Below are 13338 nucleotides of genomic sequence, written 5' to 3' on the forward strand. Positions count from 1 at the left end.
CCATGCTCATATGCATACATGCTTGATCACAAATATTTCATCATGGTGACGACAGGCCTTTGAGGTCGTGTGCTCCTCTCTACCTGAAAGTGTCTCCCACTCTGTCTTTGAAGCAGATGAAGTTGTCCTCGTCCTCAGCCATCAGGTCTCCAGTGTTGAAGTAAGCGTCTCCTTTGACAAACACGTTTCGCAGGATCTTCTTCTCTGTCAGCTGTTTGTTTCCAGCGTATCCGAAGAACGGACTCTGACTGCAGATCTTCGACAGCAGCAGCCCCGTCTCACCTGATCATCAACATACAAACACCACATTAACAGAAAACAGCAACAATTGAGAAAAATTCAAGTCATTGTGTGTTTATTTACAGAATTATTTTACATATTTCAGTGATTATGTGATTATGTCTAGTGAGCCGGTCAGCATTGCAAAATAACCCGGCTTTTATAAAAAAAATAAATAAAAAAAAACCTTTTCTCAAACCTGCCCTGGAGACTCTTTGATAACTTTACAAATTTAATAGGGAAAAAAGGTTTGGTCTTAAAACTGAAATATCACTGACATAGATATTCTGACCCGAACACCTGCAGTTTAGCTCAGGTGCATCTCTGAGATGTTTCTACACTTAGACTGGACTCTACTGGGACAAATTCAATTGACTGGACATGATTTGGAAAGGCATTAAGGTGCGTTCACATTTACCATTGTTCTGCAAATTATCAGAACAAGACTGGACCTCTCTCACTGAATCATTTGGAGTGCTGAAACCATTTACATTTTATTAATTTAGAAGACTTTTTTACAGATTTTATCCAAAGCGACTGAAACCATGCAGTTCCATGCAGAGCTGTCAATGCAGTTCTCTTCCTTCACAACTCTTCATTCCTTCACATTGATAAGGAGAAGTTTGTGTAAACAGTTTGCAATAATTTCTGAAACTCTGTTTTGAAGAAGTTCAAGTTCCAAGAGAGATTTATGTGACTGTTAAATTACACCTGTTGGTAACCCAGGAAAGTTTAATACTGCTGGCAAGTATGTGTTTTTCTCTTTTGTTCGTGTGCGGAGGGAGTTCCTTGCCATGATGAAGCTGGGGTTGTTGTTTTTTTTTCTTCATTTTTCTATACTGACTCTTGTGTGCAATCCTGAAATACAGTATATTGTGAAAAGTTACTGTATGTGTTGTGAGAAAGCAATTTCGGGTTTGGGTCAGGTTATGGTCTTAAAATTTAACAGCAGAAGGCTTGGGTCAAATGATCTTGGTATTGGTAAAGTTCAAGCTTCAGTTTAAAGCCTGTGCAGACCTCCAAACCAAAGGTGTAAAAAGCAAAAATAATGTTTTGTCAGTACATTATACTGGCTGGGCTGAATCTGAACGTTTCAGATGCTCTCACCTTTCTGAACATGCTGGCAGAATCCATTGTGGTCTCTCGCAGGCTCATCTCTGATCAGGTCATACTTCACCAGATCATACTTAAAAATCAACTGCAAAAACAAACAAAACACTGCGTTTCAGACAGCATGATCCTATGGAGAAATCATCATTCAAACAGATGAGACTGATATGAACAAGCACAACCTTCAGCATGAACGCTGAAAAAATGCACAAAGCAAAGTGAATAAAGACATGGTTGGGTGAGTTTGGTGTGGAAGAACCTGACTGACCCACACAGAGACCTGACCTCAACAACAGTCCTAAAAGTAGACAAAGAGAACCCACTCAAACAAATGAGATAAAATATACACTTTGTCCACAAAACATTTTCCCAACAGCCCTCTGGCTTGTCCTCTTGATCTCTAGCAAACTGCAGACAGACAGCAATGTCCTTTTTGAAGATGTTGCAACTTTGCCATGTTCTCCTGATGGTGAACTCATGATCATCAACATCAGCCGAAGTGAGGGAGGGAGGCCTTTAGAACAGGGGTGGGCAAACTTTTTGGCTCAAGGGCCACACTGGGTTTTAAAATTTGACAGAGGGCCGGCCCAGTAGCAGATTATGAAGCACTATCTCTGAAAGTGCGTATCTATACCACTAATTTTATTTCTCTGCCATTTATATGCCAAAAATGTTTTTTTGCGTGCATATGATATGCACTGTAAACCCCTTGGTTAGGATTAGGGGTGCGGAGTGCGTGCCTATTACACGCCATATAGTGCGTATCATATGCACACGAAAACTGCGTATCATAAGCACTACAAATACAATTCGTGGTATTCGCACTTTCATGAGATCGGGCTGAGCAAACAGACATTTATGTTGTGGCAACGTCTGCGCGAAATTCAACAACTGAGAGACGATATTCTGACAATACATTTTTTTATGCTAGATATCCCCCATTTAGCATGTTATGTCTTGATGTTAATTTTTAATTAGTCAGATGTTAGATAATTATAGCCTATACTTTTTAAATATTGTTTATCCTTACTATTATTTAATGGGCCTAAAAGTAAATTTGTTATGTTAATTCAACTTTATTAAAACTGCATGGCAATTTGCACTTCCAAAAGTCATACATTTGTGGAAAAAAACGAAATAAACGAATATACAAATTTGTTTTAAGAATAATAAAATAAAACATAAAAAGCAAAGGCAGATCAGAACATTTAATGAAAAAAAGGAAAGGAAAAGGAAAAACTAAGGTGTGCACGCGGTTAACAAACATTTTTTTCTCTGTGAGTTTCCAAAAAAGGAAAAAACATTAACGTGCAACAAGTCTATGCGCTTAAGTCGCTGTCTGTTTGGTTTCCATGGTGACGCGTGCTTGTTACGTGACGCACGCACCGCAGCCACAACAGCGCTGAATGAATGATCTGCTTTTATGTAACGTTAATTTTTCCTTTTTTACATTTGTTAGCTATGGCATGCAATATCTGATATTCCGATTGTCAAATATATGCAACGCAATATATATATATATATATATAACGCAAAGTATTGCAAGAAAAAAGGCTAAATTAATGCGATCTTAAGACAATTTTTAAATACTCAGCGGGCCGGATTAAACAGCCTAACGGGCCGTATGTGGCCCGCGGGCCGTAGTTTGCCCACCCCTGCTTTAGAAGGTTAAAAGTTACCCTTGGATCCTTTGTGACCTCACAGACTATTACACGTCTCGCTTTTGGAGTGATCTTTGCTGGTCGACCACTCCAGGGGAAGGGAGCAATTGTCTTAAATCTCCTCCATTTGAACACAATCTGTCTGGCTGTGGATTTGTGGAGTCCAAACTCTTTAGAGATGGTTTTATAACCTTTTCCAGTCTGATGAGCAACATCAACTCTTTTTCTGAGGTTCTCAAAAATATTTGTGAATTGCGCGGGTTTAATTTTTAATATTTTAAACTGAATTGAAACTAAGTTGAACTCCAAGATTTCAAATGGATTTCTTGTCCATTAGCAACCCAATACAGAGTTTTGAAAATCAAATTTAAGACATTTTTAAGAACTGCACATATAAAATGAATACCGTATGTCCATACAGAACAAGAGTACCCTTGACCCCCTCACACAAGCACTCATCAACATGGGTGTGTATTTTTGTTGCATCTCCAGTAATTCATTTTTGTTCAGTCTCTGTTTTTTGACTGTGCAACAACGTGCTTACAAACTTAAGCTGAGCATACAGAGTACTCTTGCTTAGAAAAATTGGACTGTGCACATGTGCACTGTACCATACACTAGCGTATGCGTAAAAACCTAAACTTTAATTTTCAGCCTGAACCAGCACATAGCATAAAGACAAATAAACACACTCAACAAGCACATCTTAAACACACAACACGGATGATATCTCTGCTCTGGCGGTCACTGACCCTGGGTCTTTGACATCAAAGCAAAGAGATGCAAGAAATGAATTATGGCGCAATCATGTTTGACGTTGAGACGCACCCCTATAGATCTAGTTTAAATATTTACTAAGACTTGCTTATCTTTTTGTTGCCCTTTAAACTTGACAATCATAAGCCCACGGTGAATTTAAGAGTTTCTGAACTGACCTTGTAAAAGAAATTGGAGCGGCCGACGGCTCCGATCTTGCCGACGTGGTTCATGAAGCACAGGTTTCCTTCGGTGGAGCCGTAGATCTCACACATGCGGATCTCCCCGAAACGCCGGAGGAACTCTCTCCAAACGTCCTGCCGTAGACCGTTCCCAACACCCATGAGCACCCTGTGATCCTTCTCATTCTCTGCCTAACAGACACACACACACACAAAGCACATCAAGACAAAGCTTTTCACGATCAATTCAATTCAATTCAATTGTATTTACATTTATTTGTATAGCGCTTTTCACAATACACATCGTTTAAAGCAGCTTTACAGAGTCCACATTACAATTTATCAGAGGTAACTGTCCATACACGATATGTACATATACAAATCACAGTTAGCTAAAAAATTATTAATTTTAAACAATGCAATAATTTAAGGCACACAGATCACACAGACTCTGCATGGTGAAAAATGGATGTCGGAGACTACAGAGATGCCTTGGATGCCCTGAGAGAAACCGGCTTGAGGATTAATGGGGGAAAAAAAAGTTCAAAAGAAAATGTGAATCGTGTTTGACCATGCAGAACTCACTACCACAAAGCTAGGGTGATCTTGGTGGTTTCTTATGTCAAAAGAGCTCACTCTCTGGCTCGGGTCACTCCTTCCATGCAAGTCCAAGTGATTTTTTTTTCCTGCAGTGCTGCATTTCTCAGTAAGACCGTGTGTGTGGGTAAACAATGCGAGCCAGTCAGACCAGCAGATCCACTCCATATTCACAACAGCCTCGTGGATGCGTGTGCTGTCAGTTAAAGCTCATCAATGGACTGACTAACAACATTTCCTGCTCTTAAACGAGACATGTGCCATTCTGAAAACTCATTCTGTGTGTGGATGTTCCTGCTGCAGAATGTGTGCTTCTGGTCTTACGTGCCTGTCACTGTGATGTTTTGTGTGTTTGCTTAGCTAGCAGATCGGTGTACGGACTGTCCGGGCCATTAGAGGACGGGCACAAAGAGATCTTTGACAGACTCTGGGACACGCTGAACCGTGAATGAAAAACATTAACAAAAGAGCCGTCTGTCAGTTAGCCATGAAAACACTACACAACCCCACACAAAACAAAAAGTTCATTTTCATGGATTCGCAGAGCACATGGATACATTCTTTGCAGAGTTTGTCTGCGTGACCAAAGACACACACGCTCTGCAGTGAGCTTCGGCGTACGGACCCTTCTGGAGTCCTGGGTCCATGATATGCATGACGCATAATGAAGACATTAATGTGGAACTAACAGGACCGTGGCGGGGCTTATTGTTATGAGATTATGTAATACATGCGCTTTCATTTACACAACCTAAAACCAAGCATTTATGATGTCAAAATGAATGACCAGAAACTAGACAGCATCAAAAACAACACAAAGGGTCATACATGCATACGAGTCATGCTCAGAAAACGCAGCATAACATTACGTCATTATTGACCGTCGTTCCAAAACGTATTTTCTTCAGTGGAACACAAAAGAAGAATTTCCATTAAATTTTCAAACTTACTGTAACAGGGTTAAAATTAACAACAGAGTCCGAATTCAATTGCTACATATTTTTAGATGTAATAATCAACCCGAGTTGTGTAATTTTTATATCACTTCTTTCATCACATAACTCCAATTTGTTGTTGAAATACAAACATTTAAATAGTGGCTGTTTTATGACAGATTTATTCAAACATGCATTAAAAAAAATGTATAAATACAACTTTTGCTGAAATTATCAGGCAAAAGGGCAGCATTTTCTGAGATTGACCCACATCCTGCATATACCCACACAGATTTACATGAGGAAACCATTGAAATGAGGTACTGTACCACAGGCTGATTGCACAGATATCGGCAAAGCTCTCCTATATACTGGAATATGGTGACATTGTGTTTCCTGCAGTCATTCCAGAACTGAGAGGCTGAAAACTTCTTCTTCAGGACACAGGTGGCACCTAAATGACAAAAGCACAGAGACAGATATGAAATTAAACATTCATTCTGATGTGCCTAATAAGGCTGTTTTTGCTGATGAACATTACACATGTTCCATGCAGCTCATTAACAAGACAAATTCTGTTCGGTTTTGGTGAAAGGGCAGAAAATGGAAATATTTTAGCAGCATTGGACAGCTCTTGTACTCAATACACTCAAATACACGATATCATTCTGTTTATTATAAGCATGCTGCAGTTTTGTCGTCTGTTGCCTTCAATGCTCGAGCTCTGTAAGCAGGATGGATTCTGATTGGCTGTCAATGTTTTTATCGTTCATCAGCTGGAAGAAATGGTTCTGAAACATCAACAGCGATATCATTTCTATCGTTACAGTTGTGGTGTGGACTCTGCTATTCTTTTATATGTAAAACGCTTTATAGAACTGCAGTACTGTGCAAAAGTCTTAGGCACCTTAGTATTTTCACCCAAAAAACTGGTTAAGACAGTTATTCATATATTTTGCTGTAGTGTCAGTAGGAAATATCAGTTTACATTTATAAAACATTCTTTTTGCCATTATTTGTAATAATCCAGTGATATTTATATGTTTTGCTTGAAGAAACCTTCCAGCAAACTACAGTACTGTGAGACGTGTTAGGCACTTGTGTAAAAATGCTGTAATGTGAGGATGCTTTCAAAAATAATGTAATAAATAGATTTTATTTACCAATTAACTTCTATTAACTAAATCAAATCAATATTTGGTGTGACCACCCTTTTGCATTTAAAACAGCTTTTGTACAGGTACACTTGCACATAGTTTTTCAGGAAGCTTTACAGGACGGTTTCTTCAAGCGTCTTGGAGACGTGGCCGCAGTTCTTCTGGATTTAGACACAGGAGAATCGTTGTCATTCAGGAATAAGATCGTCATCTATTAATGATTCATTTACTGAGACATTTTTCTAAATATCTTCTTTTGTGTTCCACATTAGAAAGAAATGCATACAGGTTTAGAATGACATGACATTGGAACAATCTATATTGTTAAAAGCGCTATATAAATGAAGATGACTTGACTTGACTTGACATGATAACCTTTGAGGAGCAAGTCATAAACATTCTTTGACCCAATCTGTGTTTGGATTAGATGAAATGAGTGTCATTAATTACCACAAGAAAGCATCAAGGTTTGCGATCTCCTACAGTTTTTCACTAAAAGGTTTGATTAAGAGAATTACCCAATTCAATGGTCCCTCCGATGCCCACGAGCGAGGCTGCACTATGATACAGGGGGAGCGGCGTGTAGATGACATCACTTCCTGTCCCGCCGTATGCCCAAAACCCAGCTGCCGCTTTCAGGGACTGCAAGTGTGTGATGACTGCAGCTTTGGGCAGCCCTGCGACACACAACACACCATGACAATACAGAAGAGTAGAGGATACAGTAATGACAACATAATCCACACTCTAAAAACATGGATCTTCAAGTCAGTAGTCCCACGGTGCGTCCCAATGCGCATACTATCCGTCCTAAATAGTATTCGAAAACAGAATTAGTACATCCCAAATCGTAGTATGATGAAATGAGTGTTCCTAAGATACCCGGATGGTCTACTATCTCCGGTCAGAATCCGCAGTGCAGATCGATGCGCTCTCTAACGGCTAATATTGCTAGGGTTGCCAACCGTTCCGTATAATACGGAATCGTCCCGTATTTAAGGCATCAATGAAGCGTCCCGTATGAAAGCCATACGGAACGCAGTTTGTCCCGTATTTTCAGGCATACGATCTGAATTAAGAATTAACCATTTCTCTGAGATAAATCTTTGTTTGATTTGCAAACATAGCCTTTCGCGGAAGGCTTTAAGACCCAGCAAAATCCTCTCCCGGCTGTCGCTCCCGCTTCACAGCCATCGGGACTCGCGCTAACGGCAAATCCATTCTTTCACTGTCCGCGTTTTGATTCCGGCTAATCAGTTTGGGCGACTACAAACAACGTGATTATTGTTCATGAGTCCAACATTCTTTATCTGAAAAGTATGCACTTTTCATTTATTCATACATGGTTGCAAAAACATTTAGGCCTAGTTCAAAATTGTAAGTGCCATTGTTTAAATGCTTTTTTTTAAAAAGACGTTTAATTATTGTGCTTTTAAATTTTATGCCATCTATGTATCTTCCTGACCAAAAAAACAAAAACAAACCGTTATCGTTTTGAATAGAGATTGATGATACAGTAATATTCGTTGGTAGCTATATATTGAAAATAGGTCAAATTCAACAATTTGAACATGGAGCCACATTATTTCTATGGGACTGAACCATATATGGCCTTTAAAATGAAGATTACAAAAGAAAAGTTTATTAAGAATGAGAATTTAGAAGGATATTAAGGTATCTTTATTATTTTTAGAGTTACAGGCACACAAACTTTGGAAAAATACTATTTATGGCACTCTAGTAATGTTCAATTGTGTTGATAGAAAAAAAAAACAAGATACATTTCTAGTTTCAACATTATTTGTTCTTCAGAAAATGTGCGACCATTGAAAATGTAAACTAACTTACTCATGGAGCCACATTAACATCCCTATACTGGGACTTAATTAATATTTGGCCTTAAAAATTAAGAAACCAAAAGAAAAGTTTGTTAAGAATTAGAATCTAAGAGAATATTAAGATATTTTTAATATGAGTTGCAGGCATGCAAACTTTGGGCAAAAAACAAAAGTACTGCTTTTTCCCATTTTTAAAATGTCACCGTTGGCATAGCTATAATGAAACAAAGATTGGCTAAAGTCAACCAATAGACCTACCAATCTCTGTGTAAAAGTAAAATAATGCTGCAGTTTTAAAGTCATTTTAACCCCCCTGTAATCTGACTCCAAATCTTAGGTGAAAATTGTCATTTTGACCCATTTTACAAAACTGTAAATTACTCAGTAAATAGACATCCATCACATGTAGCCTAATATTTTGGCTTTCTTCTTCATTTACGTTTGTCTTTCTTCAGAATATTTTCTTTTAACAAAATCAAAGATATGAGCTGGGAAAGTGTCTGAAATTTGGTTGATTTTTCCGAAATGACCCAAATGTGTTTGTCTGAGAACCTTTATACATCTTTTGTACACATATTTAACTGTAGATGCTGAAATGATATGCACTGTGTGGTACACTACAAATATTTTGGGTGTCCCTTATTCTGTCCCTTATTTTCCTATAAAGAACCACGATTGTTCCTTATTTTCCTTTCCATAAGTTGGCAACCCTAAATATTGCCCACAACCCATCGCGCGCTGGACGAGGATTCGGTTAGAACTACAAACACGAGTGAAAAGTGTAAAAAAAACTACAGACGTGGAGGATGTGCGGTGGTTATGTAGAGAGGTTTAGATAAAGGCCTTTGAGTGATTAATTCTCAGTATCTAACCTGACGAAAATGTATTTATTCAGTGTTGTCTACATTATATTTCATCTGCAGCAGCACTGCGAACTTTTGTAAAGATCCGTTTAGTCATTAACTTTTAAATGCATCATTATATTCAAATTACAAACACATGAGGAGAGTCTCCGCATGAAAGACCCACGACTGCAGATCAACGTGCAACTACATTTCTCTCCGAAACGGTAGGAAACTAAATTAGATTGAATGGAGGATTTTAACGGTGACAGGATGATTGACAGGTGGCACGTACAGTAACTAAGCAACAGAGAGCAATTGTTAAAGATGACGAAGTAGTATGTCCCAAAGCTTGCCTACTCTTCTGCTACACACTCAAAAGTATGTACTTTTTGTTCACACAAAGAGTACATACTTTTAGGGCGTAGTATAAGTAGGCGGATTGGGACGCACCCGTCTCTTTCAGGCTCGGCGAAGGGCTTTGGGAACACTGAACCTGTTCATCAGGGTCTTTGGGATCTCCAGAAACACAGGGCTGTAGAACGGAGATGTCCACCGAGATGAAGAGAAACTCATCACATACCGGTAGTGCCTGAGGTGAAGATGTAGAGCGTGGGGGCTTTGAGGCAGGTGACGGAGCGGCGCTCGGCTGGGACGGGCTCGTGTGAAGCTCTCTCGATCTGATCCAGCAGACTGTGCACATCAGGACGAGCGCTCGCTGCGCTCAAACACCACACTGACACACCGTCCTCCTGGAGACCTGGGAGAATCTCCTCCAGAGAGCCTAGAAGATCTGCAAGAAGAATTATCACACTATCAAGGAAAATCTTCATTTCAAACTATTAAAAGAAGAAAGAAACAAAAAAAGAGCAAAAAATAAATAAAATAAACGAAAAAAAAATTCAACATAATACTCAACCCGTTCAAAAAACTAATCATAAATAATACAACACAATATTATAAAAGATAAATGCTTACCCATTTACTGATAACTTTTTACCTATATACATTGTATACCTTTAAATAGTGTAATAAAACCAGGTTAAACTTTATCCTCAGGTGTCTGTGTTTCAGTGTAATTATACATTTAAGTACTAAGTAATAATAATAAACTACATGTACTTACTATTGGGTTAGGAATAGACTGGTTGGTTTATGGTTAGTTGCATTTAATTGTTACTGTTGTTACAATTACTTATGAAATATAGGCTATAATAGATTAACTGTGAATATTTTAACATTGAGAAAGTTTATAATGCACAGCTCGAGCAAAGCCTACTCAAACAACACAGCCCAGCACCTGCAGACAGGTTACCAGGGTAATAGGTCAAGGATTAAAGGGTCAAAGGTCAATCTGGGGTTGTCAATCTGTCATCCTTCCTTCTTTAAGTTAAGACAGCAATTCGCGTATTAGCTATTTTGCGAGTATGTTTTATGTTTTTTGTTAATCCGTTTAAGTTTGCCAATTTAGATTTATACATTAGGTAAAAACAAAGAAATAGAAAATCACCTGTTTTAATGGTCTTTCGCCTGTGTTAATGATAAGAGATCTAGTTATTTCGTTCGCTTACATAAGTAACACATTTGAGCGCATCGTCGTCGTGTGGTTGTAAAGTGTCAGGAATGAGTGTACCTGCTCCGACCACCAGTAGTTTGGCTCCACAGCAGTTCAAACAGTGCAGCAGTGATCTGGGCTTGATGTTCGTGTTGAGGAACGCCACGGCACAGCCCAGTTTGCAGAAGCCGAACCACACCGCGATGAAGTCGGGCTCGTTGCTCATGAGGAGCGCCACAGTGTCGCCTTTCCTCACCGCGTCCTGGAACACGCGCGCGACCCTATTGCTGCGCGCCTCGAGCTCTCTATAGGTGTATGTCACTCCTTCATAAACCACGAAGGCTTTCTCAGGGATCCGCTGGGCTTGTTGAACAAACCTGTCTATGACCGTCACGACCCGCGAGGATCTTTTGTAGATCTCCAGACGCGCTCCGTACCGTATGACTTTCATTAAATACAGGGCGTCTTTCCAGAAGTATGGAAAACACAAGCGCTGCGCGAGATGCGCGGAGAGGATTCCCGTCAACAGAGCCGCGATCCATGACAACATCTCTGACAAATGAGCCTGACTCGGTCAAAGTGGTCTAACCGTTAACATTGTTAAGCTGCTTCGGGTTGGGTTGTTTAATGGATGTTATAAAACGTCGCCCAGCACTGTCATCCTAATTTATGCAATGTTCAGGGTGTCACGTGACTGTTGTTGTACAACCGTGGGGCGTGTCTTCGGGGCCACGCGCTCGGCACTGATTATCAAGCTTACTACTATCATAGGAGCTACCATAGCAACAGGGCGTGGCGCACAGTCTAGTAGTGCCACGCCCATAACAGCGAATCGGATGTTTTGTGGACACGAGAGCATGACGTAGAGCCTTAAACAAGTGACTTTTGTTAGTTAATGTAAACTTCTAATAAGTGTGTGAACTGAAGTCACATCTCATACACAGTAGCAATGTATACAAAAAATATAAAAAATGTCTTTGAAATGAACCATTAGTAGCATTTTAGCATAAAAACATTTTATTCATGTTTCTGTTTGTTTACTGTTTTACATTTGCATTTAATGTTTGATTTAAGTAAGATTGTGGCGAATGCACTTTCTATAGCCTAGTTCTTCCCCTCTGTATTGATTAGCTGCAGTAAAATATTAATGTCTCAAAACTTGATCAGATTCGTGGACACACTGTTCAGGTCGAATGGCAGTTTCCTCTCTATGTCAGTCTGTGTGTTACTTTGGACCATTCAGTCCTTTATGAAAGGCATTTTGTTCTCATCCAAATGGGTTTTGTGTAACACTGGCCCAGGAAACTGCAGATCAGTCGCACCGAGGAGGAGGAAGCATCTGTCAACGAGGAAACCGTGCAAAATGGAGTTCATCTTGAAGTGTAGCGCCATCGTGTGGGTCTCTTCATTACTTCTGCATTGCATGTGTAAGTGTTATTAAACACAAAAGCCAATTGTTGTTTTTGTTTTCCCAGGACGAAGTAACTTGCACTGAGATATCTTAAATAATGTCAGCGCTATTGCTTTGTCTCAAAATTTACACCAGTGATGTTTTTTTCTAAGGCACATTTATAAAAGCAGCTTAAATGCCCTAATTGTTCGAAAGCCTAATCCTGGCTTAATCTAAGCCTTGTCTGTGAAACCAGGCCTGTATGTTTCTGAAAGACGTCTCTTCTGCTCACCAAAGCTGCATTTATTTGATCAGGAATATGAAATATTACTAACTAAAATAACTGTTTTCTATGTGAATATATAGTAAAGTGTAATTTATTCCTGTGATCAAAGCTGAATTTTCAGCATCATTACTCCAGTCTTCAGTGTCACATGATCCTTCAGAAATCACTCTGATATGATGATTTGATGATCAAGAAACATTTGTGATTATTATCAATGCTGAAAACAAAAGTTGAAATGTGGATATCGTGATGCACTAGCATTCAAAAGTTTTGGGTAGGTGAAATTTTAAAAAGATATATACCTTTATTCTGCAAGGATGCATTAAATTTAACAAAAGAGACAATAAAAACATTTGTAATGTTACAAAAGATTTCTATCAAAATGCTGTTCATAAACTTTCTGTTCATCAAAGAATCCTGAATCACGTTTCCACAAAAATATTAAGCAGCAAACATAGTTTTCAACATTGATAATAATAAGAACCACCAGCACCAATAATAACTGATCAGACTCTGAAGACTGGAATGAAAACTGCACAAATAATGAGATATGTATATATTCAAAAAGAAAACAGATATTTGACATTATGATAATATTTTACAATATTAATGTTTTACGGTATTTTAGATTAAATAAATGCAGGCTTAAGAGACTTAAACCTATTTCAAAAACATTACAACTTGTTTTGATCAATGGTCAAAAGTCATAGCCTACTTATTTTATGAATATTAAGTGAATATACCTAGTCA

At 38.8% G+C, this 13338-nt stretch overlaps 1 protein-coding gene across 1 annotated transcript in view; it reads right to left on the reverse strand.

The window, feature by feature from the left end:
- Positions 1-12417, reverse strand: part of slc27a6 (solute carrier family 27 member 6) — an 18744-nt gene extending 6327 nt beyond the window's left edge. The window contains exons 1-7 of the mRNA XM_079862359.1: positions 10991-12417; positions 9941-10150; positions 7196-7354; positions 5850-5974; positions 3986-4180; positions 1387-1477; positions 84-282 (exon numbers count right to left, since the gene is read on the reverse strand). Coding sequence (XP_079718485.1) covers positions 84-282; positions 1387-1477; positions 3986-4180; positions 5850-5974; positions 7196-7354; positions 9941-10150; positions 10991-11462 — 1451 coding nt within the window. The 5' untranslated portion in view covers positions 11463-12417. The remainder of the gene's footprint in view (positions 1-83; positions 283-1386; positions 1478-3985; positions 4181-5849; positions 5975-7195; positions 7355-9940; positions 10151-10990) is intronic.
- Between the last annotated feature and the right edge of the window lie 921 nt (positions 12418-13338).

This window comes from Squalius cephalus (assembly GCF_949319135.1).
Source record: "Squalius cephalus genome assembly, chromosome: 24".
Lineage (NCBI taxonomy): Eukaryota > Metazoa > Chordata > Actinopteri > Cypriniformes > Leuciscidae > Squalius > Squalius cephalus.